Raw genomic sequence first — 27,189 nt, 5'->3', positions numbered from 1 at the left:
TTATTGCATCCAAAATACAGTAAAAGAGTTATATTGTGAAATATTACAATTGAAAATTATTTTAAATAACTGTTTCCTATTTTAAAATATTTCAAAATATAATTTATTCCTGTGACGGTAAGGCTGAATTTTGAATCAGCTTCAATCATAAAAAAACGTTTGAATCATAAAAAACATATACTCTTTGAGAATCCTTTATTTAGAAGTTAAGATTTTTTTTGCACAATGTTTTCTATTTTGAAAACTTATTTCACCTCCATCATGTCAACTCTACAGTCTCACGTAAGTATGGCAAAGGAAAATGGATAATATTTCATGTTAAACAAACCCAGTCATTAAAATCATATCATGTTATTAGATTTCTTGAGGTAAATGAGCATTGTAGAGGGAATCTTTAATATTACATTCCATTATTAAAGTGCTGATTTAATTAAACAAATGTTTTATTGCAATTGCAAGTTGTTTTGACTTTTTAAGGCAAGCATCTGATATACCATAAAACAACCAAATTTTAAAAAGTGTAAAATAATAATTAAAAATAAAAATACCATCCACTAAATTACTATTTCCCAGTCTTTGTGTATTTCTAGGTCCAGTCCAGTTAAAGTTAACACACCTCGCTTTGCATCAAATTCAAACGTGACTGCTGTCTTCGGCGCACCTTCAAGAGAGAAAGAGAAGGTTTAGTGACTAACAACTCTCTGGTTTATATCTAACACCACATTATTTACGCATGAAATATTCCACTCATAGTTACCACAGAAGGAAACTTTTGGCCTCTTCACACCTGATTTGAGCTTGGGTTTTCTTTTCAAGCTATTCAGACCAAGAATGACCACTGATTCCACTTTGTCATCCGAGACAAACGAGCCTTGATCATCAGCACAGCTGAAAACACATGGCACAAGGAGAATGGCATATTGAGCTCTCTGAATACACACAATGGAATACAACCTGTTCTAAGGTTGTTGCTTTTTTTTTTATACAATGTCTCGTTTTTTTCCATCACATTTCCCATTCCTAGTAAATAGCCCCCAAGGAACGAACGAACGAACAGACAGACAGACTGACTGATCGACTGAAGGAAATTAAAAGCAATGTTGGTTCATTACCTGTTGACAAGCCTGCCAGCTCGCATGGTAAAACGGCGCAGACAGAACTGCATTTGGTCTCTGTAGCTAAAAGAGTGGCCATCGTCCAGATAAAGAAGTCCATCAGCATTGCCCTTTAATGCAAAACATAGGATCAAAATCAATAGTCTATAATTATGTGTATGCATGTGTGTTCAAATCTCATTTATCATTGCACGGCTTAAAGATCTGACTATGAGCCCTTAACAAAACTTTCCAACCATGTACAGCCATGATTCTTTTGAGATGTACCACTGAAATACTATGTTTTCTGGACATGTATCATTTCAAATAATTTAGAGCAGTAGTTCCCAAACTTAGCAAAATTTAATGTTCGCATATTAACAGTTCTCTGGTGACAGTTAATGGTCACATGATTTGCAAGTACACAGTTAAAACAAATTGATCTTTTTTTTAATACCTACATTTTTAATTCAATTTGTATTTTTCTTATTAGCTATATTAACTCTAATTATAAAAATGAAGACAGAAATATATTACTGTTGTAGATTACAACTGTATTGCAAAAAATTATATTTGATAATAGATATAACAATTCTTTTTTACACTACAAGTTACAACACTAACGTCTATGTCGCAAATTCTTCACTTTCAAAATCCTCAAGTTAATAACATTTCAAATCTTTGAGCTGTTGTTGGCAAAATACTGGTAAAATATTGTAAACTTATATTAAAAACAATGTTGAAAATGTATGTAAATTAGTGCTGTCAAATGAAATTAATCGCATCTAAAATAAAAGTTTTTGTTTACATAATATATGTGTGTGTACTGTGTATATATATTATGTATATATAAATACACACACATGCATGTATATATTTAAGAAACATATGGTGCGTTTATATATTAAATATATTTATATATGATTTATATTAATACAAATATATACACGTTAATAAATGTAAATATTTTTTTAATTTATACATGCATGTGTGTGTATTTATATATACATAATAAATATACACAGTACAAACACATATATTATGTAAACAAAAACTTGTATTTTAGATGCGATTAATCGTGATTAATCGTTTGACAGCACTAACGCAAATGTAAATAAAGAGAACCTAGTACACATTTCTTTGGGAAACCCTGCTTTAGAGTGCCATGTAAAAACCAAACTGAATCATATATATTATGTCTTGGGGCTGAGCAAAAAGCAAAAATTTGGTAAGACTTTTTTTTTCTTGTTACACATTACATGTACTTACTATGGTACATGTAAATTATCCTTAAGCAAAAGTAACTCAACTCTAACCAACATATTTTAAAATAAATCTATTTTTCTATGATGGCAAAGCTGAATTATCAGCATCATTACTCCAGTCTTCAGTGTCACATGAGCCTTCAGAAATCATTCTAATATGCTGATTTGATGCCCAAGAAACACTGAAAAATGATTATTATCAATGTTGAAAACAGTTGTGCTATTTAATATTTTAGAGGAAACCATGATACCTTTTTTTCAGTATTCATTGATAAACAGAAATCTTTTTTTTAAACATCATACATTTCTCGACTGCCACTTTTGATCTATTTAATGCATGTTTGCAGAAAAAAGTATTAATTCTCTTACTGGCCTCAGTATTAAAAATCTTACTAACCCCAAACTTTTGAACGGTAGGGTATATATTGATATTAAAATCTGATTGCATCTCTGACCCGTACTATGTTACCACCCAGTACTTTCTGTTGTATTGTCATGTGGTCACCTTACTGTCCAGGGCCACAGTGAGAGTGAATGGATGCTGTTGTAAGTCCGCTGTGCTAGACCCACAACCTGCTCTCCTGGGCACCACTGTCCCCCCACGCTGGAACACAGGCACCTAACACAGAGGATATAGCGTAGGAAACCCTGTAAGAATACTAGTATTCTGTTGACTGCTTTATCACAGATGTATTGGGAGTCACTCACAGTGTTCAGAGTCACGGGCAGATCCAAAGTTCTGGCACCCTTGTGTACCGCTGCCATGTTTGTGTCGTACCACAGCTTTCAAATAAACAAAACATCTCTTATGAATGCACTTTAACCTTCAGTACAATGTATTCTGTACAATTCATATGGAACATAGGCTTACCACATCAGACCCTGGGAGCAAAACCTTGACCTCTGTGACCTCAGGATCTGTCACAGGGCACACAAGGAGAGCACCGCCTGTAAAATATCCGTTAGTTAGAATGGTATTGGACATTGGACTGCTATGTTTTAAGAATTATAGAATTATGCGATTAAATGACCAGTGGTAGATGAAGAACACATATCAAGTGAAAAAAAAAATGTTAGCACTCCTTTTCCTTTTTTTTTTGGAGTAGAAGAAAGATTTTTAATGTACTCATAGTAAGTATTGAAAGTAAAATGTGCTGATCGATAAACCATGTTTATTTATTTTGCAGTATTTTTCAGCCTACAATAAATTAGTAGATGAAAACACTGAATATGTATTGATCTGCAAGTAAGCAAACATTTTATTTTATTACCAAAACACACACACACACACACTATCAAAACATTAAACTTTAATATACAAAAATTTTAATTTAAGATAATTCAAGTGAAAAAATACACTGAAAAATTACATTGAGTATTTCAAAATATGAAATGCTCACAAATCAAGCATCGCTGTTGGTCTAGGAGTAGATGTTGAATTCTTGGGTTCAAAATAACAAGAAATTATACATTTTTGGGTAACACTTTAGAAAAGGGAACATAGAACATATTCACTATTAACTAAGAGTTTCCCCTCAATAAAGTTCTAATTTGCCACTTATTAATAGTTAGTAAGATAGTTGTTAAGTTAAGGTATTGGATAGGGTTAAGGGATCTAGAATATGGCCATACAGAATAAGGCATTAATATGTGCATATAAGTACTAATAAACAGACAATATGCATGCTAAAAAGCAACTAGTTAATGGAGTAAAAAGTATGATATTATACATTGGAATTTATTATGCTTTAGACCTTAGATTTCTTTGCATGCCAAGCTTTCCTTTCTCATGACATGTGAAAAAAAGGATATTTTGGCCATTTATTCCCATGTCTTATTAATTTGTTCCCTCATTTTAGTTAAATTGTGAATATCACCACTGCAATTTAACTAAAACAAAGGATGGAATTAATCAAATGTGGGCAACAACAAAAGCTGTGGGAACAAATTCTTAATTCACGGCCACAATATATCTTTTCTTTCATATGGAGGGCTCCATAAATATTTGTACTTGTGTACATTAACAAAGTAAAAATAAAAAAGTTAAAAAATGTCACCACTGATAATGACTTTATTAGCTGTATTACACAGCTGATCTGGTCATGTTTACCAATCATGTACTGGTTCTCCACCGCAAACATGCTTGTATCGTTGGGAAACTCTACCCAAAGAGGTCTATGAGGAAACACACAGAAATAAAGATTGGAACAGGCCTGAATACAATATGCATCTTTCCTGTCTCCTGCACTACCTACCAGCTCACTTCCCTGAGGTAATAAGAATTCAAAAATAAAATGTAAATCTATTCTTCTGTATCAGCACATGATATGAGTCATTCTAAATAAGGCTGTGTTGCAGATGAAAATGCAGTACCTGATGGGAGGCAGGGCTGACGTGTGTGCTTGGTGAAACAGAGTGTACCAGTACGGCAGGAGACGGTATCTGTCCTGAACAGCAGAGCGGATCGCAGAGGTCACATCGTCCCCAAACAGCCAGGGCTCACGCCGTTTGGTCATTTTAGCAGAGTGTCCCCTGAAAAATGGCTGAAGAGCACCTGCTTGGTACCAGCGGACCAGAAGCTCAGGGTCTGGATCCTGCACAAAGCCCCCTACATCAGCTACACACACATACAAAATCCTATTCAATCAGTGATTCTGAACCTTATGCCTGTTCAGCAAAAACTGAACCTTTCAGAAGCATGGGGTCAGTAATTTTTTTATGTTTTTGAATGAAGTCTCCTATGCTCACCAATGCTGCTTTATTTGACCAAATGAACAGTAAAACAGTAATACTGAGAAATATTAATACAATTTAAAGTAACTGTTTTCTATTTTAATATATTTTAAAGTATAATTTATTCCTGTGATGGCAAAGCTGAATTTTCATCAGCCATTACTCCATTCTTCAGTGTCAAGAAACATTTCTTATTATTTTGAATGTTGAACACAGTTTAATATGTTTTTGTGTGAAAAAATATTTATATATAAATTAAATATAAAGTATATATATACATATTTCTCTTTGCTTTTTTATATCATTACTGTATATTTAATGGTAAGTTGAGAAAAACAAGTTTAATAAAAAAGTAATCTAAAATCTAAAAGTAATCTAAAAAGTAGTCAGAATACATTACCTAAAATGAGTAACCTAGATTATATTACTATACTAACTACAGTTTTCATCATGTTATCTGTAATCAGTAACATACTACAGTTTGTAAGTAATCTAGACTAACCAGCACTGTGTGTGTGTGTGTGTGTGTGTGTGTATATTTTAGTGCTGTCAAACTATATGTTTTTCTTTACATAATATATGTGTGTGTGCTGTGTATATTTATTATGTATATATAAATACACACACGTGCATTTTTCTGAAAAATTTTATGTTTATATATTAAATATATTTATTTATATTATAAATGATATGAATAAATAGACATGTAAATACATGTAAATATTTTCAAAATATATACTGTATGCGTGAGTATTTATATATACATAATAAATATACACAAAACACATATATTATGCAAACAAAAACCTTTCAAAATCGTTTGACAGCCCTAATATATATATATATATATATATATATATATTCCTTGTGAAGTTCCCTCAAATTCTTGAATCGATTTTGCTTGACAGTCCTCATAAGGCTGCGGTTCTCTCGGTTGATTGTGCATCTTTTTCTTCCACACTTTTTCCTTCCACTAAACCCTCTGTTAACATGCTTGGATACAGCACTCTGTGAACAGCCAGCTTCTTTGGCAATGAATGTTTGTTGCTTACCCTCCTTGTGAAGGGTGTCAATGATTGTCTTCTGGACAACTGTCAGATCAGCAGTCTTCCCCGTGATTGTGTAGCCTAGTGAACCAAACTGAGAGACCATTTTGAAGGCTCAGGAAACCTTTGCAGGTGTTTTGAGTTGATTAGCTGATTGGCATGTCACCATATTCTAATTTGTTGAGATAGTGAATTGGTGGGTTTTTGTTAAATGTGAGCCAAAATCATCACACTTAAAAGAACCAAAGACTTAAACTACTTCAGTCTGTGTGCATTAAATGTATTTAATACACGAGTTTCACAATTTGAGTTGAATTACTGAAATAAATGAACTTTTCCACAACATTCTAATTTATTGAGATGCACCTGTATATATATATATATATATATACACACAATTAGTTTTTTTCAGGATTTGATGAATAGAAAGATTTGGTGAAAATGGCAGCATTTATTTGAAACCAAATGCTTTTGTAACATTATAAATGTTATTATTGTCACTTTTGATGCTTCCTTGCGCCATAAAAGTATATTTAAAAAAAAATCTTACTGACCTTAAACTGTTGAACAGCATTATGTATAATGTAAGTATTTATCAACATTAATATTACAATCAACTGTACATTGAAGGGTAAAATATGATATATTAAAAAATGTATGACATAAAAACGGTGTCATTATTAGCCAAACCTCCACAAAACGGTATTCCTGTCAAACTCAGTGACAGCAGCATGGGTATTGAAATCTTCAAGTACTCCCAAGTAGCGACATTGTCCCCAGTCCAGATGGCACCTGTGACATAAACAGTTCAATGTTGTTATGGGTCGTTTTGTTTGGCTCTATCAACACAATGGGCATAGCATAATGTCATCTGATTTTTAGATTACCTAATCTTTGAGACCCAGCAAAGAAAGAGCGTGAAAGGATAAACGGCCTCTCTGTGCCACCTGACCGCGTTAATAAGCCCTCAAATGTAGCCATATGCTGTGAAGGAGGAAAAAACATTATAACCATAGTCTGTATCTATATTACAGGCCTGCTTTGACTGAGCTTACCTGATAAAAGCCATACAAGTTGTGTAGTTCCCTGTGTTCCCATCCTCCGTGGTGCACTGCATCTTTGGGCATTGTCTGCTCTGGCCCGTTAAAGACAGACGGTTCATTCATGTCATTCCACACAAACAAAGATTCTGTTGAGCCCTAATGCAAGTATGGATAAAGAATAAACAGTCATCTATTGGACTATGGAGACAATTAATTGGTTTTTAGATCAAAATACACTCAGGAACCACTCAAATAATGTTCAGTAACTTTTAGCAAGCAGTACAGTTAGATAAAATCTTAATAGTGACCAAAAATTGAGACTCACTTCATATTTGCTTAGAGAGAACTGTCTGGCATACCATGACCTTGTCTTTGAGCTACTGAAGTCCAAATAACAGGATTCACCTGATGGAACAGTAATCACTTCTTGAAATGTGAAGGTTAAATTTGATTCAAAACTTTATCTCAGTGTAAATACATCTATAGGATTATTTCAATGTACGATCAGGGTGCGAATTACGGGTGGGGGGGTCTGACCCCCCTAAAGAAGGTTTGATCCCCCCTGATGGACGTCAAAACTAGATGTGGGGGGGGGGGTCTTATTTTTGGAAATCTGGGTTTGGAACAGAGAATTCATGTATATTGGATCTTACCGGGCCAACATGTTCCTTCATAAACAGCACCTTCTCTATTCTTCACAAAATGCCCCCCTTCTTTAGCTTCACAGTAAAGCGGCCAATCAGGATCAATCTTGATGTGCGGATCACTAATAACGACCAACTAAACAGGCAAAAAAGAAATATTCAAAACTGCACACCTTTATGCCTTTAACTTTATAACCCCATTATTTTACCTTCCTGTTCTTCTTCTGAAGGTGATGCTGTAGTTCTCCTGGGTTTGGAAAAAGCTCGGAATCCCAGGTGAAGTAGCGCTTCCCATTTGTGTGCTCTATGTCCAACCATATAACATCATACGGAATACCGTGGAGGTCAAATCCAGCATCCACCGCTTTCACATCTGCCTCGTCCTCGTAGTTCCAGCGGCATTGGTGATAACCCAAAGAGAAGAGTGGAGGAAGAGCCTGGTAGCCTGTTGGCAGAGAAATACCAAAGGAACTTCTGTATAGACCTACGGACAAACAAGTGCGCTGCCATCTATAGAATTTTGTCTTTAAACTTGTTTCTGCGGTAGCTCTGTAGCATTACTGTTGAAGAGTAATTAGCTGGTGAAGTGGATTTAGAGCTAACGAAAGTTATCATGAGCACTGCTTAAAGCGGATGTCATAACAAATGTCAGTACACTGGGAACATTTCAAACAAGCGGCTCTTTCATAAATTCGTACATCTTTGCCTTCACGCTGTGGAAATACAAAGGGAAGACAGAAGACAACAAGCGCAGCGCTGAAAAGGGGTGGGGCTACATAAAGTCTCCACATTTATATCCACCTTATTTTTAACATAAGAGCGGGTGCAGCCATTTCTTGAATGTGCGAGACTTCCTGTGTCAGCAGCTTCAGTTATTTTAGCTGTACAATAACGGTCCATTATGCTGCTTGATACGGCAAACAGCTATTCGCTTTCCTATTGTTTTCATTTATTATCGTAATAATAAACACACTGGTTTGTAATGCAAATAGTTTTACTTTTACTGCACTTTGTTATTCTTACTGTATCTATTAGCAGCTAATGAATCGGAAGTTAGGGTTAGGGTCACATATTCGAAGAAAATAGCTTATTTTCATGTTGAAAAATATATTGGCTAGTCTTATATTACATATACTTAAAGCTGCAGTCCGGAACCTTTTTTGTGTTCAAAATTTACAAAATGAATATAATAAGCGAGTACATCATGAATCCGTTTTCCAAACCGTGTTTTTGGCTTGTACTGAATCACTATGGTATAACTATGATAAGTGTTTATATTTGGACTATTTCAGACTGGTACTGGTGGAACCGCTGCGGAGTAGCCCAGTACCTGCGTGATTCGTCATAGACAAAAACAGAGGGAAGTAGCTCCGGCTACAATCTTCTTCCGCAAGATGCACGCAGTTCTGTATATTAACCCCTAGAGAACCAAAAGTTACAGACTGCAGCTTTATCTACTGTTAACAGGGAGGATTGCACACAAAAAAAATACCTTTTTTTTTTCCAGAAAATATTACAAAATAAATCACAGTGATTATTATTTATTTATTTTTATTTGTGTAATTAAATCAATGAGGAAAAAAAACAACAGAAGTGCTAATGTTAGCTTTCGGTTATACCCCCACTGACAATATTTGGGGTATGGTCAGTACCTGTAAGTTGAGCATACTGAGAGAACACCTGGGCAGCTGTGGGTCCCAGCAAAATGAAACAGTCGATTGTGCCGCTCTCTGATATCCATCTCACATCAGTCTGTGGTGAGATCTTGCTTTTCTTCCCTGGTGGTTCCTCCTCGCCCTGTTCAGACAACAAAAGAAACAAATCATCTTAAAATGCACATTTTTCCTCTTTGATTGATTTAGACTATTTAACTATTTTCTGAAAGCTTTGCAGTATGCCATTTCTGCCACACTACCATAATTGCTTCCAAAAACGTTTTGTCTATAGTTAAATAAATAACAGAACTGCACCTCATTTGGCTCTGGGTTGTACTTGACATCAACCAGAGTCTCAGAGGCGTTCAGCCAGAACACACCAGCTGTCCTCTCCAGCTTGTGAGCTAGCAGGAAGGGGACAGAACCATAAAGACCCAACCTGCTATTGATGTCATAGCCAAACACATCCAGGTTGTACAGCCGATACGCCTCCGTGACACTGTGAAGTAAAACCACATTTGTGTTTGACTGCATTATGTTAGGCAAGAGTCTATTCTGTTTAGTTTGTCTTCTAGGTATAGTTCTCAACCACATTCGTTTTTGAATGCGTCTGAGATATTTTATGAAGTGAACTACCTTGTGTCCTTCAACACCAGGGTATCAGCATGTTCAGGAAGACCATACGTATGGTTGAACCCATGGAGACTTAAGTCCATCCCCACAGAACTAGATAATAATAGGAAATGTTTATTGAGCACCACATCAGCAAATTAGAACGATTTCTGAAGGATTGTGTGACACTGATTTCAGCTTTGCATTACAGAAATAAATTCTGTTTTAAAATAGAATAAATAGAATAATTGTATTTTCACTTGTTATAATATTTGACAATATTACTGTTTAACTGTATTTTTGATCAAAATAAATGCAGCCTAGCTGAGCAAAAAAAAAAAACTTTCAAAATCTTTAATAACCCCAAACTTTTTTAACATTAGTGTATGTTACCATGGTACTGAATGACCATATTCAGGAATAATGTAATGTGCTATTTACATGGTACTGCATTAAACATGATTTTTGACTTTTGGTCAGCCTAGACCAGCAGTTTTCAAACGTTTCAATGCCCTGGGACCCCCTAAATATGATGCCCTTATGTGAGACTCCCTTTCCAAAATATGAAACAAATTAGTTTATTCCTTAATATAAAAAAAAAAAACATATTTGATTTTAACAATATGGGGGGGGGGGGAAAGCAGTCTCAGTCCACCTGAGAGTCCCGTTCACAGAGCTCCAGACTGGCTCCTCTATCTGTGAGTACTAAAGTTTCGAAGGAGGCAAAGTACTGTGACACTGCTTTATCTCTCTGTCTCCTATGGTAGAGTTCAAAGGTCAAAAATAATAAATGAATAAAACAATTCAATTTATTTAATATGTATTGACTAAAGTGACTTAGTGGCAAAATAATATTAAATACTGAATAATAATAAAAATGAAATATACCTGTAGAATATTATGTCGTGGTTTTTCTTAAACTTCTCTTGAAACTCACCACCCGGCACGATGCTGTAATATAATGTTGTACACAGTATAACATAAGCAGTGCATATTACGGTTCTGGTTTAATACTTTAATACAGTGATCTTCAAGCATATGCTACATGTCCTGCAAGACAGTAATGACAACACATATCGCAAACAAATTAAACAACGTGCTTTTGGTCACGTTATGTGTGGCCATGAACATCGTTCCAATGTGGCTTCACTGTAATTTACCTCTCAAAAGATTCCGCTGAAACATTCCCCTCCATGATTCCGCAAAAAAAAAAAGAGGAAGTTATTTGATAGGGCTAGAGAGGTGTGTTCTTTCCATTGGGCGACAAACTAGCTTCTGCCATAAACATGTAATATGACACAAAGTAATATTTCCCCAAGGGGGCGCATGGTGGCTCATCCGTTCAGCCGCATTCAAGTTTCAATGCGTTTCTGTGTTACTTGAGGTACTTGAAAACGTTTGTAATATTAAAATATTAATTTTTAGCGACTGTTATCTGATTATGCAAACGGTAGCTTGAGTCATCAGTCTGTGTGTGTGTCAGTCTGTGTACATTAATCGCTAACAGCTGTGATTGGTCCTTCCTGAAGTGCGTTGAGAAAAGTAACAAGTATCAGACCATAGCGCCACTGACGCTACTTTAATAAGTCAGCAACTGACAATAATTAACACCTTAGGTATGCCACTGAGATATTAGTATATGTTGAATTGTTTTAGAATCACCGTACTTGAACAAAACAAGTAGTTTGGGCATTTAAAATATTGTTTACACTTGTCTTACTTTCTTTTGAGAACTGCCTATCTGAATGGCATGTTATGATTTTAAATGAGATAAGAGGGCATGTATTCTTTCTTGTATTCTATTTGGAACCATCTACTCTATCTTTCCATGTATTCTATTTTATATCCTGCATTTTCCTCCTCAAGAAATGAAAGAAATGTTTTTATGCCCTTATTACTATTTATAGGACATCACATATGGGAAATATATATATATACACATAAAAAGCCAACTTTTTCCTGTCTGAAAGCAAGACGTTTATTTCTGGATAGCGAATGGCCTAATTCACAAGCTGTTTTGATTGCATGTATGTAAAATTCATATTTTGTACCTTTTTTTTTTTTTACAAAAGGGATCATATATTTTTTTATATTTTTTTAAAGAAGACAGAAACTTAAAGGGATAGTTCACCCAAAAATGAAAATTAATTCATTAATCACGGTCATTAATTGCTCACCCTCATGTCGTTTCAAACCTGTTAGACCTTCGTTCATCTTCAGAACACAAATTAGGATATTTTTTGATGAAATCTGAGAGCTCTCAGACCCTTCATAGACAGCACAACTGTTCCCACTCCCAGAAACATAGCAAGGACATTGATAAAACAGTCCTTGTGACAACAGTGATTCTTCTCAGTGGGAGAAGAATTGTTGAATAAATTACCGGTATGTTATTTTTGTTTTCTTTGCACACAAAAAGTATTCTCGCAGAGAATTCTTCACAAAATTTAAGATGAGCCACTGATGTCACATGGACTGTTTTACCGATGTCCTTGCTAGTTTCTGGGACTGGGAACATTTCAGTTGCGTTGCTGTCTATGCAGGGTCTGAGCGCGCTCACATTTCATCAAAACTATCTTAATTAGTGTTCTGAAGATGAACGAAGGTCTTCGGGTTTGGAACGACATGTGATTATGACAGAATTTTAATTTCGGGGTAAACTAACCCTTTAACAAGAGGCCGACACTAACGTTATCGTGATGTCCCGGGCTCAAACAGAAGAGGGCACCTTTCTCCCAAGTTTGAGCCGTTCTCGAGGACGCGCTCTGAGACTCCACGCGCACCCGCAGAGTGGAATGCTAGTTCACGCGCTTGCTGTTGCGAAGGGCGATGGCGTCGCGGACGAGCGCGCACGCGAGCAGACGCGCGTCACGAATCCGCAGAGATGCTGAAGGAGCTGCGATGATAAAGAGCCGTTTACAGAAACACGGCGCTGTTTGTGCATATGTCAGAGAAAAGGATATCTCCCGCCGTCCTCATGGATGAACATTCCGCATATAAGAGTTATATACACCACCTGACGTCTTCGACATGATTTCAAAGCGCGTTTTGTGAGATTTATAAACCACACCCGGCGCTGTGAGGAACGGGATTGAGGTGAGGAACACGGCTCTGTGACATGCTGCAGTCATATGATATTAATGCAGTTATATGTCTGTTTTCAAGGTCATAGCCACCGGAGTGAACAAGATGTAATATGTGAAGCGTGTGGATGTGTTGTCGGTGTTGACTGTAGCAACGCAACACATCGAGCTGTGCGGATCACATTTCAACAGCGGGCCGCTGCCATTAAACCAGATCAGACTCGAATAGACAAGGTATTAATATTAAATATGGCAGATACTAGCCTGATGTGTTGTTTATCAAGAAGTAAAAGCCTTAAGAATTGCAAAAAACTGACTGTAACAGCTCATAGTATTACATACGGGTTTTTTAAACAGCCTGCACCCCACTAATACATTACTTTCATAGATCAGTCCTTTAGTGTTAATATGCGAACGTGTTAGAATGACAGCTGCCAATCACTAAGCTCTTTAAAGACAGGAAAGGCTTATCTCACTTCTTAGAGACGATATCATGCGGTTAATGGTGTCTACATTTACATTTGCCTGACGTTTTTATCCAAAGCAACTAACGTTAGTACAAGACAGATAATTTTTTTTTCAATTTGATTGGTGAAATAATAGTGTCCCAAGAGTGACATGTCGCTGGGATGCTCCGCTGTATGGCTCTACTTGTCTGTGTTCTCCAAGTTCCAGAACAAAGTAAATCAGCTTGTGTGTGATGGAAAACCCGGAGTGGAATCGGAACAAGATTACGATGTTTGCAGTGCGGGAACGGAAAGCTCGGTGTTCCGCTGCACTCACATACGCTGTTCCAGACCGTTGTCACGCAAAGCTTGATGCTTTGGCTTCTTTTGGAACTATTTTCGCTGGCAGAGAGAAAGTAGCTATACAAATTGAGTTTTAAGCAAATTTAAACAATCAGTATATATTTTTAAGATACACCTTTATTTTGACACTCTTGCGCATCCAGCTTGCTTAAAGGGGTCATATGATGCGATTTAAAATTTTCCTTTCTCTTTGGAGTGTTGCAAGCTCTTGGTGCATAAAGAAGATCTGTAAAGTTGCAAAGACTCAAATCCAAAGAGATATTCTTTATAAAAGTTCAGAGTCAGCCACACCTACCTAAAACGGCTCGTTCTAACACGCCCCCATGTCTACCTCACTATGTGGGAAGATTTGCATAACGCCGCCCAAATGTTCACGCAAAGAAAGAAGGCGTAACTTTTAGTCTCGCTGTAGTTTTGTTGACGCTGCAGCCATGTTCTGAAGACGCTGTGTGCTTCGTTGTGAAAGCGAACCTACTTTGTTTGGTCTTCCAAAAGAGGACGATATCCGCTTCGTCATGCCTAGAGCTGATCCGTGCTGGTCGCTGAGGAAATACATCAACTTTCACCGTGAACGAAGCGGAGTCCAGCCCGGGGTCGTCACATGTGGTTGCCGCTCATTCGTCGGATCTGCCGGGCGCGCCGTTCTCGTCCCCGCCGCCTCTGCTCACTCTAGCCCGGCCTCAGCTTACGCTAAGCCGGGGCTTCCCCTCACGCTAGGCCACTGTGTGTAAAAATCGACACGTTTCAGAAAGGCGGGGCATAGAGGAGCAACAATAATGTACAGTATGTGGAAAATAATGTTTTTTTTTTACTTTAAACCGCATAAACGCATTTCATTACACCAAATACCAAAAATAATGTTCTTTTTAGCAGCATCATATGACCCCTTTAATCAAATATAGAATTTTTACTCCGCAGTTTTGATTACTGATTATGAAGCCACTGATTGTGCATTGTAAATGGCGTCACAGTACAACAAGCAATACTAACACAATGTTCTTTTCTTCTCTGGGTCCAGTGGGCACCACACGGCTCCAATGCCAGACCCAGACCCCTGTCGCTGGCGTTAGGGGACGAGCTCGACCACAGACAGAATGAGCGCAGGGCAGGAGCAGACAGACATCCTGTCCACGGGCATTCTGGTGAAGGAACGATGGAAAGTAGTAAGTCAGCAGGTTTTATCTAATGCACATCAGTGTAGTGCTTGGCTTGTTAAATGGCCAGACGGTCTAGTTATTGATTTAGACAGTTCTTAAAGAGATAGTTGCTCACAAAAATAAAATTCCTGACTGTGAAAGAAACAGAAATCTGCTTTCTGGAAAGTATGTGATACTACGTTTACCTACGCTTACATATGTGAGTGAGACTTTGTCAGTAACTGTGCAGATAATTGCAGGTAGTGACTCACTCCTCACGCTGATCTCGTAGTGCAGTGTGTGTTCATCTGTTGTAACACACACACACTGACCAGCTCCTTTAGTGCACTGATCAGTAATACGTTGCTTCCTCTGACGAAACATGTTGTATAAGCCTGCTGCTGAATCAACCGAGTATAATCCCCAGAGAAAACCAGATTTGTCACTGTACAGGGAGATCTGAAGGGGAAAAGGAAGTGGCACAAGGGGGCAGAAGAGATTGTGGCACAAAGGGACATGTGATGCCAAGAGAAATAAATAGCAAAATATAGAAAATTTAATCTGACTGCTGTGCAGAATATACTGTGATGCCATTGGAGAGGACATGTGCATTAAATCTAGTATTATTGCTGTATAATATTTAAAGGGGTAGTGTAAATTATTTTAATTATATTGATTATTTTTTCCCCTTACTCAATGTATTTTACTCCAAAACAGTCAAATTTAGTGTTTTAGTCTGTGACTGAGATGCATTTTATATTTTAATATGGATGTGATTTGGATCAGGTTCCAAAACAGTTGGTTTAGAATTGAATTGACTTAATTAAAATTAATTAATTCAATTACTAGTAATTACTATGATTAATAATCTATAATTATTCATTCATCTTTCAGTTCAAAGATAATACAGTGATATCACAATGTTCTTTGTTTTTTACCTCAGCTGAAAAAAATTGGCGGTGGCGGCTTTGGCGAGATCTACGAGGCTCTGGACCTGATGAACCGCACCAGTGTGGCTATGAAAGCAGAGTCCGCTCAACAACCCAAACAGGTTCTGAAGATGGAGGTGGCAGTGTTGAAGAAACTGCAAGGCAAGTTATTAAAGGGGTCATATGATGCAATTTCAAGTTTTTCTTTCGCTTTGGAGTGTTACAAGCTGTTTGTGCATTGATAAGATCCCTAAAGTTGCAAAGACTAAAGTCTCAAACCCAAAGAGATATTCTTTATAAAAGTTAAGACTCGCCCGCGCCCTCCTAAAATGCCTCATTTAAACACGCCCTCACATGTCTACGTCACGATGTGGGAAGATTTGCATAACATTGCATTTATTCTCGCTGTAGTATTGTTGCTTCCACCGCCGCCATGTCGTGGAGACGCTGTGTGTTTCGCAGTGTAGAGTAGCGCTTGTTGTTTGTCATTTCTCCTATCACAAATGCAGACATGGTTATGTTTACGCGGCGCGATGCAACACAACACGTAAAAAGACAGTATAAGTCATTATAATCCATAATTATGTCCCCACTGGATGCAACAAATGCCTCGTTTATAATGGGTTTTAATGTTTTTGTCTCATCGCTCCGGCCGGGACACGGCATCACAGTATGGTAAGGGGCGTAACATTTCCGTCACACGCTTGAGGTATTCGGCCAATCACAACGCACTGGACAGCTGGCCAATCAGAGCACACCTTGCTTTTCAGAACGATGAGCTTTGTAAAAATCAACGCGTTTCAGAAAGGCGGGGCATAGAGGAGAAACAATAATGTACAGTATGTGGAAAATAATGTGGTTTTTTTTACCTTAAACCGCATAAGCATTACACCAAATACACAAAATAATGTTCTTTTAGCAACATGATATGACCCATTTAAGCAGAGTAGATAAATGTGATTTTTATATATTCACCAATGGCATACTTGGAATAAATTCACAAATTTTCCTTTTTTTTTTTTTAAGTTTCATGTACTACCATTCAAAAGTGTGGGGGTCAGTATGATTATTTTGAAAGAAATGTGTACTTTTATTCAGCAAGGATGCATTAAATTGACCAAATGTTACAGTAAAGACAGTTACGTTTTCTATTTAAAATAAATGCTGTTCTTTTAACCTTACTATTAATCAAAGAATCCTAAAAAATGTATTACAGTTTCACAAAAATTTTAAATACTAAGCAGCAGCACGATGTTTTCAATACTGATAGTAATAAATAATTTCAAATACATTTCTTGAGTACCAAATCAATATATTAGAAGGAAACTGAAGTGAGCTGCTGAAAAGTCGGCTTTGTAATCACAGGATTAAATTACATTTTAAAATATATTAAAATAGAAAGCAATTATTTTAAGTTGTAATAGTATTTCACAAATATTACTGTATTTTATGATCAAATAAATGTGTTAGATCAATAAATGCAAACATTAAAAAATCTTAGTGACCCCAAAATTTGGAATGGTAGTGTATCTTGTGTCTTTGTTCTTGGTAAAAACTGCTATAAATACTGCTTTATCATTATGTTACATACTTTACTTTCTTGTTTTACTGGTTGTATATAGTATACATTTCTGTGTTTAAGTTTAATACAGTCTCCTTCATTGAAATTCGCGAAGTTTTGCACCAGATAAATGCAACCCTGAATTTTGGGATTCAAAGAGGAAATCTTAATAGTTTCAAATAGAACAAAATGATTTTTAAGCAGCTCTTCGGACTGTAAGGATCAGTAGCCAAGCTTGAAATCAAACCATGTCTTCTTTTCCTCTGGGCAAAGAATCAACAAATCAATTAGCAGAGCCCAGCAATGACACCATTATTATCCTCTTTCCCTCTCTTTACAGTCTTCTTCCACCTCTCCACTCTGCTTATGAAAAAAATCAATGTACTTGTATCATGTTGGCTGTAATATGGCTGTATGATAGGACAGAGTGGTTTTATCTCTTCCTGAGGGAAAGACTTGTAACTGGAGATCTCTCTGTCTACTCGCCACCCCAGAGAAGTAAACAAACACATGACATGATACTATTGCTTTTTATTTGAAGTAATGCATGCAAATCTATTTGTATTTTTCATACATAGTTATGTCATTTTTCACATAATTCAGTATACGAGTACTTCGTGAATAATGAAAATAAACAATGCGCTCAGAATAATCATAACAACAGAAGACTCGAGGAAGAGGTATATTAGTAAGAGAGGGTCTTGCGGGGGACTGTAGGGTGTGTCAGGGCAGAAGGCAGGAGTAGATTAGAGTAGAATATGGCTGAAGCCAGTCTGATCTGCTACTGCGGCCCAGAGAGCGTCCCAGGAGAGCTGAGCCGCACTGAACTAAAGCCATAAGCCCTCCTCCTCTGGACAGACCTCCATTAGGAGGAGGAGGAGGAGTGGAGCACATGGACGGAAAAAGAAACAAACTTACTGTTTACTATTTGTCTTGTGAAGTGGTCAAATTCCAAACTTTTGTGGCATTTTCTCTTTGCAGTCCAGTTACATTTTTGGCATGGTTTCATGCACCAAAACAAAATTTTGCACCTCCTCTTTGAACGTTAGAATTAAACAGGCTTATTTGCCACTGTACCGTTAAGATTTCTATGTGTAAATGACTTCCTCTATGACTGCTTGCTATAAAATGAGTTACAATGATATGTAGTCTAATGAAGTGCCACCTCGTTGTTTCAGGAAAAGATCACGTTTGCCGGTTTGTAGGATGTGGCCGCAATGATCGCTTTAACTATGTTGTCATGGAGCTTCAGGTGAGGTCTGATTGACAGGTTATGCATTTATTCTAACTTAATGTGTGCAGAATATTACAATTCATTTTTGATGATGATCTTACAAGCCTAAAAGTTGTAATGTGAGAGTGCAGCAATTTACGTAGAAAGCTATGAAGATAAATAATAGACAATAAAGATGGTTAAATCAACTTTCTTTCTTTTTTGTCATAAAAAACAATAAGATAACATCAATTGTTTGACCTACAAAAAAATTAACCTGTAAATGTATCACTTGGCTACAATATACATTAATTTAATTGTGCATGTAAGATGTAGATTTGTCTTTTTGTTTGTTGCAATTTGTGTATGAATTTGAAGACCTCAGGCTTTGCAGTCTGTGCATTTATTTATGACGTTATATTAAACCTGTTTTTCAATCAAATATTTGCAGCTAAAATGACTGTTTTACTTACTGTAAAAAAAATCTGTTGCCTTTTTGGCTTTTGCAGGGCCGCAATTTAGCGGATCTGAGGAGGAGCATGATCCGGGGCACTTTCACAGTCAGCGCTACACTAAGACTGGGTCTGCAGATCCTGGAGGCCATTGAGAGCATCCACTCAGTTGGCTTTTTACACCGTGACATCAAACCGGTAAGACCTTTATTAAACTCTTTTAACTGCCTGCAACAACAAATGACAGTGATTACAAAATATATATCTGTGACCCGTGCTGGCAAAATGAGTCTGAATGCGCACGGGCTAATTAAAAGCCACAGGGAAAACAAGTGAAAAATTTACATTTCTGTCAAATTTGAGGTATTCACAAAGGGTGTATTCACACCTGTCTTGTTTGGTTCGATTGAATCAAACTCAAGTTCGTTTCCCCCCTTGGTGCGGATCTTTTGGGCAGGTGTGAATACAGCAATCACACTTGGGTGCGGACCCAGCTGAAGAGGTGGTCTCGGTCTGGTACCAAATGAACTGGTACGTTTAAATGGATAAACCAATGGATGGATGACCTTAGCACACATGTGGTTTTGTTTACAATTTCTGGTTTACTTGCAAAAAGGGCAGTGTGAAAGCGAACCACACCAAACAAACAAAAAAAATAGTGCTGTCAAATGATTAATCGCATCCAAAATTAAAGTTTTAAATATGGATATTTTTCTTACAAAAACGCATCGATTCGCTACAGGAGGCCTTTATTCACCCCTCGAAGCCGTGTGAGGCGCGTTTTATTATGGATGGATGCGCTTTATTTGACTACTTTTGGACTGTTGAAAAAAAAAAAACACCCACCCACCGCCATTTATAAAGCTTGGAATAGCAAGGACAATTTTAGGTCTTGTGGGGGACTAACCCATTTCTTACTGGCGCTGACAGACACATCCGAAGCGTGCCCACAAAGATGCCTCTCAGACCGCATGCGATCCCGATGTATACATACACACAGAAAAGTATTTAATCTATCATGATGAGTATTCACGCAAACATAATCTGTTATGTCTTAATTAAAAGTAAACGTTTCTGAAAATTGACTTAATAACAAATTTTTTATATTTTGCTCATTGTGACTCATTTTGCCAGCACGAGTGACATATTGCGGTGTTGTAAATAAAGAGCAGTATTCTTAAATAGTACACTTAGTATAACAATAGGATGCTTAAAAGTTTACTTCTTATGCAAAATATTGCAATCTTTTTGTAATGCCCACTTGTTCACACTCTTTTCAGTCCAACTTTGCCATGGGCCGATTTCCTAGTACATGTCGAACTTGCTACATGTTAGATTTTGGTTTGGCACGCCAATTTACAAACTCCTGCCAAGAAGTCAGACCGGTCAGTATCAATAGTCATTTCTAATGTAGTCTTTATGACTGTACTTGTTTGCATTTCCCACTGCTGGTGGGCCTCCTGTTACCCCCACCAGCCCTGGTGAGGCACTGGCTGAAGGAGCACTCACACAGGTAACTATGGCTGAGAAAACTGTGTTTTTTGCTAAATTGTGTACAATTTACAATTTGGTCAAATGATCTTTAGACCCATCCTCAGAAAAGGTTTCAAAACAGCTCCTCAGTTATGACAAAGGTGCCAAACATAACGTGAGGCTCTATCTTGGCAATTTATGAAGACAAATTTTGGAAGGTGTTATCGGTACTATGACCAAAAGGGACCTGAACAGTAGGATGACAGTGCTTTAGTGATAGAAATTTAGTACAAATCATAATGACTTTGAATTGTTTAGTTTTTTTGTCACACATATTATATATTAGACGATAATATTTTATATAAAGCCTGTGTAAACCCTGCCAAGTTTCTAACTAAATTTAGATTAGGTGAATTTTAGACTGTTTCTCTTACAAATGTGAACATGAACAAGCCAGACAGGAACTGAGTATGAGGTAACACTTTGCCAAGCATCTTGGCAACACTTTAATCATATACAAAACAAAAAAAAGACAGTAATCTAAACAAACTAATTGATTAAATGCATGTGTGTAAGGTGCAGTGTTTCCTACAGGTACACAATATAAGATTACTTAAAAGGTATAGTTCACCCAAAAATGAAAATTACCCCATGATTTACTCGCCCTCAAGGCATCCTAGGTGTATATGACTTTCTTCTTTCAGACTAATACAATCGGAGTTATATAAAAAATTGTCCCGGCTCTGCCAAGCTTTATAATGGCAGTGAATGGGTGGTGGTATTCAATAGTCCAATAAAGTGGGTCCATCCATCATAAAAAGTGCTCCACACGGCTCTGGGGGTTAATAAAGGCCTCCTGAAGTGAATCAATGTGTTTTTGTAAGAAAAATATCCATATTTAAAACTTTATAAACCATAATCTCTAGCTTCTGCTAACTGTTGTACGGACGTTCACGAGAGCGTGGTGTCCAGCAGATGACGTAGGCGTAGCATAAGCTCCGGTGAGAAGTGAGGAACGTGGAAGCGCAGAGAAGAGAACAAAACACTGGTCACAAATTAAAAGTACAAAACAAGGATTCGATATAAGCCAAGAGGAGGCTGGTTTTCCTTTGCTAAACAAAATAAATTTTGCTTTACGTAGAACCCGGATGTGCTGCAGCAGAGGAAGACGCTGTACATAAAGCAGTCTTTGTAAACAGAGAGGATGAATTGGAATTTTTTGCGCAGCCTTACTTATTTGAACCAGAATATTCAGAAGATGAACTAAGAGAGATGGACGTTCTACAGCAGAATGTCAGCTCCTGCATAGCTCGTAGCTCTTGTAGCTTCATACAATTACGGTTGAACCAATGATGTCACACAGACTATTTTAATGATGTCCTTACTATCTTTCTGGTCCTTGAACGTGGTAGTTGCGTTGCCGTTTATGCAGGGTCAGAAAGCTCTGATTTCATAAAAAATATATTAATTTGTGTTCCAAAGATGAAAGCGGCGCGCCTAGCATTTTGCACGCGTTTTCAGGCGCGACATGCAAATGTGGTTTTGTTTTGAAGGAGAAAAAAAAAGTATATTGCTGGACTCGGTCGAGACCAACGAGAACACTTGGCAAGTCCAATGACCAAGTCCGAGACCATAGACAAATGTCTCGAGTCCGGACTCAAGTCCGAGACCGGACTCGAGTACTACAGCCCTAATAGATAGATAGAGAGAGAGAGAGAGAGAGAGAGAGTCTGGTAAGTGTTAGATGTCTAACAACATAGATAATTAAATACAAAAAAAAAAAAAGCTCAATCTTCCGCTGTCTCTTGAATTCCATAACCACACCTTTATCTCACTCTCAATGCTTCAACCCTAATCAAACACACCAGAACGAGCCAATCAAGGTCTGAACGGTTACTAGAAAGCTACAGGCAGGTGAGTTTTAATTAGGGTTGGAGCTGAACTCTGCAGGGCTGCGGCTCTCCAGGACGACTGACCCTTTTTTTGTGTCATAGCAGAACGCCCTAGCAACCACCTGGCACCCAACCAGATCACCTGGAAAGTTGCTAGACATTATGAGTGGTTGGTATTGAATTGCTTAGTGGTTGCTGTAGTGCTCTCAATGGTTACTAGGCAGTAGCTAAATCCATTTTTTGATAATTGTAAATGTTTATCAGGCAGTCTGTTATTTTTCATCAGTTGCATGCTATTAGGGTGACCATACGTGCCATTTTTCCCGGACACATCCTGGCCAGGATTTGTTTTGGCTTTGTTTTCATGTTTGCTGAAGGTATTGATCGAAAAGTAGTTTGAACAATAACATGCAGGCATTGTACATAATGGACTAATCATGGCGCGTGAGAAGGTGGGATCTACGGTCAAAGCAATGCAATTACACGTACATATTAGGTGTGTTTGACTTAAAAGTAGCGCGGCTCAGACCGATCAGTGTTGGACATCAAAGTACATCGAGAGCGTTTCGAAAGCATAACCGTCTGTATGGTACTTTGATGTCATACACCGATCAATCTGCACACACAAACAAAGCCAAGAACTAGATATTTTTGGCAATATAGAAATCCTGGCCAGGACGCGTCAGGGAAAATGGCACGTATGGTCACCCTACATGCTATAGCATAGTTGACTTCATTTGACTTCTCTTCCAGGCTACGGCGGTACAGGATTTGTGCCGGCAGCACCAGTGACTCAGATCTGCTGACCTGTCTGGCCCAGCTAATGCACACCAGCTCGCCCCGTGGCTCTCCACATCACAGCTGCTCCTCCCCCCAGCACATGAGTGCCAGGCACATGTTCGTCGGTCCCACCGCTGCTCACCACCTCCACCAGCGCAGCTGTAGCGCCTCCCCCCGCAGCTCCTCCTCACTACAGCGCTCTGTCAGCTCTTCCCCGTCCCGCCACGAGCACCATGGGGGCTGTCTGGGCCGCAGCCGTTCTCCTCCCAGTTTCTCGGGCTCACCTCCTCTGCGCCGCTCTCATCCTCACATGCAGGAAGGATGCTGTGGGAGACAGGCCCACTCTGCCACTGTACACGCCCAGCGGGGCAAAGCCGGCATCCGTGAGGTCAGGTGCTCGAACAAGCTGAGCAGATAGTCAACCACAGGTTTCAGACACTAGTGGAAGATGTGAACGAGTGAAAGGTTCCACAGTAGCTAAAAAAATATGATTCTCATTCCTTCGCACATTTGCAACTCCTTTGTTTTCTCTTCATCAGTAGCCTCAATTTTAAGATGCTGGCTTTTGGGAACACCAAAGTCACTTTTAGAACATGGGAGGTTATACATGATGGTGAGTGGCTGGATCTTTAGTACTTTATAGTTTCCTCCTCTGCGCCGCTCTCATCCTCACATGCAGGAAGGATGCTGTGGGAGACAGGCCCACTCTGCCACTGTACACGCCCAGCGGGGCAAAGCCGGCATCCGTGAGGTCAGGTGCTCGAACAAGCTGAGCAGATAGTCAACCACAGGTTTCAGACACTAGTGGAAGATGTGAACGAGTGAAAGGTTCCACAGTAGCTAAAAAAATATGATTCTCATTCCTTCGCACATTTGCAACTCCTTTTTCTCTTCATCAGTAGCCTCAATTTTAAGATGCTGGCTTTTGGGAACACCAAAGTCACTTTTAGAACATGGGAGGTTATACATGATGGTGAGTGGCTGGATATTTAGTACTTTATAGTTTATTTTCTTTCAAACATTCCAGAGCTTTTATGAAGATGAGTGTATGTATTCATGATCCTACATGAGGTTTGCATCAAGATCGGCTGTACTATAGTATTTATTACATTATTTATTTGGGCTTTGATGCATTGCAGCCCTCTCTGAGCAGTGGCAGGTACACTAATAGATCATGCCATCATTAACCCTTTCTGTGCTTGTGCTGTGCTTTACCCTTTCTGTGACATGGCCTGAAACATTGTACGCAAGTGTGTGAACTGAAATGCTTTAATTGGCATTAGAGCTGTCAAAATGGCTGAAAAACTAAATTCGAATTTTGAACTTAAAAATATTATCAATATTTGAATTATTATAAAATGTAAAATGCATAATTTCAGTTAGGGTGGGGAAAAAAGCTTTTGGCTTCTCTCCTGAGGCCACAAGAGGGCGCCTAGAGCAAAATACTACCAATGACTGTTTATTCAAAGCAATAAAATAACATGACTATCTGTGAAAAAAAGTGCATAATGTTTCAAATAAAGTTTATAAACCAATTAATTAAATAATTAATAATTAAGTTGCTTAAACAATTATAAACAAACCAGCATCATGTATGCATATTTTAATACAAAGGGCCGAAAGCCAATCACACAGAGTACTTTCATTTAAAAACATGAGATGCAGTGGGATGGGGGGGAAAAAAACAGCATAAAGTCTTGATATGTTTTTTCAAAGTTGAACTTGCATTAATTTTACATGGCTTTCTAAACATGCAGCTCTCTTGTGCGAGACGCGAGTGCAACGGTAATAGATGTACCTCTAGAAAATGCGCGGGATATGCGTTCTGTGTGAACGGCTTGGTTTCAGTTTTGATGTAAACAAGATCGTCTCCCCATTGATGTTATCTTTTTCTGCAATATTTTTAATGAACAACGCAGCATCGCCACATCTAGTGGCTTCAACTGGATAGGCTAACAAAAACATTATAATGCAACGACACTTACATCGTCATCGCATCTCGGGCACCACTGAAAAGGCTGACACCTAAAAATGTGGATTTTTATTTGAAATTCGATGAATATTTGAAATTAAAAAAATTTTTGACAGCCTAATTCGCATGTTGCATTCGAAATCTCTGAAACAAAAACTCGGTCATTAGTTTTCTTACACGGTAAAGCCCAAAGAATACTTTGGTTTTTACTTGTACGCGAGAGTCCGTGAACAGTGTGCGTGACGCAAATTTATTCACCAGAATAGTACGCACGTACTGTATGCGCGCCACCCACCCTTTCTGTGCTTGTGCTGTGCTTTACCCTTTCTGTGACATGGCCTGAAACATTGTACGCAAGTGTGTGAACTGAAATGCTTTAATTGGCATTAGAGCTGTCAAAATGGCTGAAAAACTAAATTCGAATTTTGAACTTAAAAATATTATCAATATTTGAATTATTATAAAATGTAAAATGCATAATTTCAGTTAGGGTGGGGAAAAAAGCTTTTGGCTTCTCTCCTGAGGCCACAAGAGGGCGCCTAGAGCAAAATACTACCAATGACTGTTTATTCAAAGCAATAAAATAACATGACTATCTGTGAAAAAAAGTGCATAATGTTTCAAATAAAGTTTATAAACCAATTAATTAAATAATTAATAATTAAGTTGCTTAAACAATTATAAACAAACCAGCATCATGTATGCATATTTTAATACAAAGGGCCGAAAGCCAATCACACAGAGTACTTTCATTTAAAAACATGAGATGCAGTGGGATGGGGGGGAAAAAAACAGCATAAAGTCTTGATATGTTTTTTCAAAGTTGAACTTGCATTAATTTTACATGGCTTTCTAAACATGCAGCTCTCTTGTGCGAGACGCGAGTGCAACGGTAATAGATGTACCTCTAGAAAATGCGCGGGATATGCGTTCTGTGTGAACGGCTTGGTTTCAGTTTTGATGTAAACAAGATCGTCTCCCCATTGATGTTATCTTTTTCTGCAATATTTTTAATGAACAACGCAGCATCGCCACATCTAGTGGCTTCAACTGGATAGGCTAACAAAAACATTATAATGCAACGACACTTACATCGTCATCGCATCTCGGGCACCACTGAAAAGGCTGACACCTAAAAATGTGGATTTTTATTTGAAATTCGATGAATATTTGAAATTAAAAATTTTTTTGACAGCCCTATTTCGCATGTTGCATTCGAAATCTCTGAAACAAAAACTCGGTCATTAGTTTTCTTACACGGTAAAGCCCAAAGAATACTTTGGTTTTTACTTGTACGCGAGAGTCCGTGAACAGTGTGCGTGACGCAAATTTATTCACCAGAATAGTACGCACGTACTGTATGCGCGCCACCCAATTTTTGTAACCTCATGTACATTGCAGGTCACACATGGGCATTGAATTTGTTTGGCACTAATCAGTTGTTCCACAAGGTGGCAACACTGGCTGCTGTTTCACAGTAGAAAATGAAACTAAAAATAAATAGAAAAGAAAAATAGTGGAGATTGCAACAACAACACACACCTGCACTGAGAAGCGCATGTGTAAGGGGTTATGAGATAGCAGCATCTTTAAAAGAGTACAGATATATTTTTATCGGTCATAACTTCTGGAGAAAAGTAGCGCAGACACTGGACTAAGATGAACCTATGTTTGCGTATGCTATCAAATGGAGTTTACTTTGAAAGACTGTGTGTTCGACTGTACGCATACGCTAACGTACACATACAAAAACGAAGCATATACTTTGGGCTTAAGAGTTTATTTTTAGCTCAACTA

At 37.8% G+C, this 27,189-nt stretch overlaps 2 protein-coding genes across 2 annotated transcripts; one reads left to right on the top strand and one right to left on the bottom strand.

Moving 5' to 3' along the window:
• Positions 1–198: 198 nt before the first annotated feature.
• Positions 199–11,349, bottom strand: ganc (glucosidase, alpha; neutral C). Its single transcript, XM_016274430.1, has 20 exons — positions 11,253–11,349; positions 10,981–11,043; positions 10,740–10,850; positions 10,117–10,206; positions 9,796–9,979; positions 9,478–9,622; positions 8,035–8,270; positions 7,835–7,961; positions 7,507–7,586; positions 7,194–7,337; positions 7,026–7,122; positions 6,829–6,930; positions 4,733–4,976; positions 4,470–4,534; positions 3,231–3,307; positions 3,068–3,142; positions 2,865–2,978; positions 1,113–1,225; positions 788–888; positions 199–661 (listed from the first exon to the last, which is right to left on the bottom strand). Exons 1-20 carry the CDS (start codon positions 11,285–11,287, stop codon positions 555–557), a joined length of 2,310 nt encoding a protein of 769 aa, XP_016129916.1. The 5' UTR covers positions 11,288–11,349; the 3' UTR covers positions 199–554.
• A 1,618-nt stretch (positions 11,350–12,967) lies between these two features.
• On the top strand, positions 12,968–24,065 carry LOC107586881 (tau-tubulin kinase 2-like). The gene is made up of 8 exons (XM_016274429.1): positions 12,968–13,188; positions 15,003–15,147; positions 16,064–16,211; positions 18,789–18,862; positions 19,333–19,473; positions 20,556–20,664; positions 22,746–22,809; positions 23,394–24,065. The coding sequence occupies exons 2-8, from the start codon at positions 15,079–15,081 to the stop codon at positions 23,836–23,838; spliced, it is 1,050 nt and encodes a 349-aa protein (XP_016129915.1). The 5' UTR covers positions 12,968–13,188; positions 15,003–15,078; the 3' UTR covers positions 23,839–24,065.
• Positions 24,066–27,189: the final 3,124 nt, after the last annotated feature.

Source organism: Sinocyclocheilus grahami, unplaced genomic scaffold (genome assembly GCF_001515645.1).
Source record: "Sinocyclocheilus grahami isolate Dianchi unplaced genomic scaffold, SAMN03320097.WGS_v1.1 scaffold86.1, whole genome shotgun sequence".
In the NCBI taxonomy this organism is placed as follows: Eukaryota; Metazoa; Chordata; class Actinopteri; order Cypriniformes; family Cyprinidae; genus Sinocyclocheilus; species Sinocyclocheilus grahami.
This window is presented reverse-complemented; position numbering and strand designations above follow the sequence as displayed.

Bases quoted from the DNA above. Each gene is read 5' to 3' on its own strand.
- ganc (XM_016274430.1), bottom strand. From the start codon at position 11,287: ATGGAGGGGAATGTTTCAGCGGAATCTTTTGAGAG. The intron at 889-1,112 runs GTAATGAACCAA...ATGTGTTTTCAG, and splicing joins GCTGGCAGGCTTGTCAACAG to CTGTGCTGATGATCAAGGCT. The intron at 662-787 runs GTGTGAAGAGGC...TCTCTCTTGAAG, and splicing joins AAAACCCAAGCTCAAATCAG to GTGCGCCGAAGACAGCAGTC.
- LOC107586881 (XM_016274429.1), top strand. From the start codon at position 15,079: ATGAGCGCAGGGCAGGAGCAGACAGACATCCTGTCCACGGGCATTCTG. The intron at 16,212-18,788 runs GCAAGTTATTAA...TCGTTGTTTCAG, and splicing joins AGTGTTGAAGAAACTGCAAG to GAAAAGATCACGTTTGCCGG. The intron at 20,665-22,745 runs GTATCAATAGTC...GTGTCATAGCAG, and splicing joins CCAAGAAGTCAGACCGGTCA to AACGCCCTAGCAACCACCTG.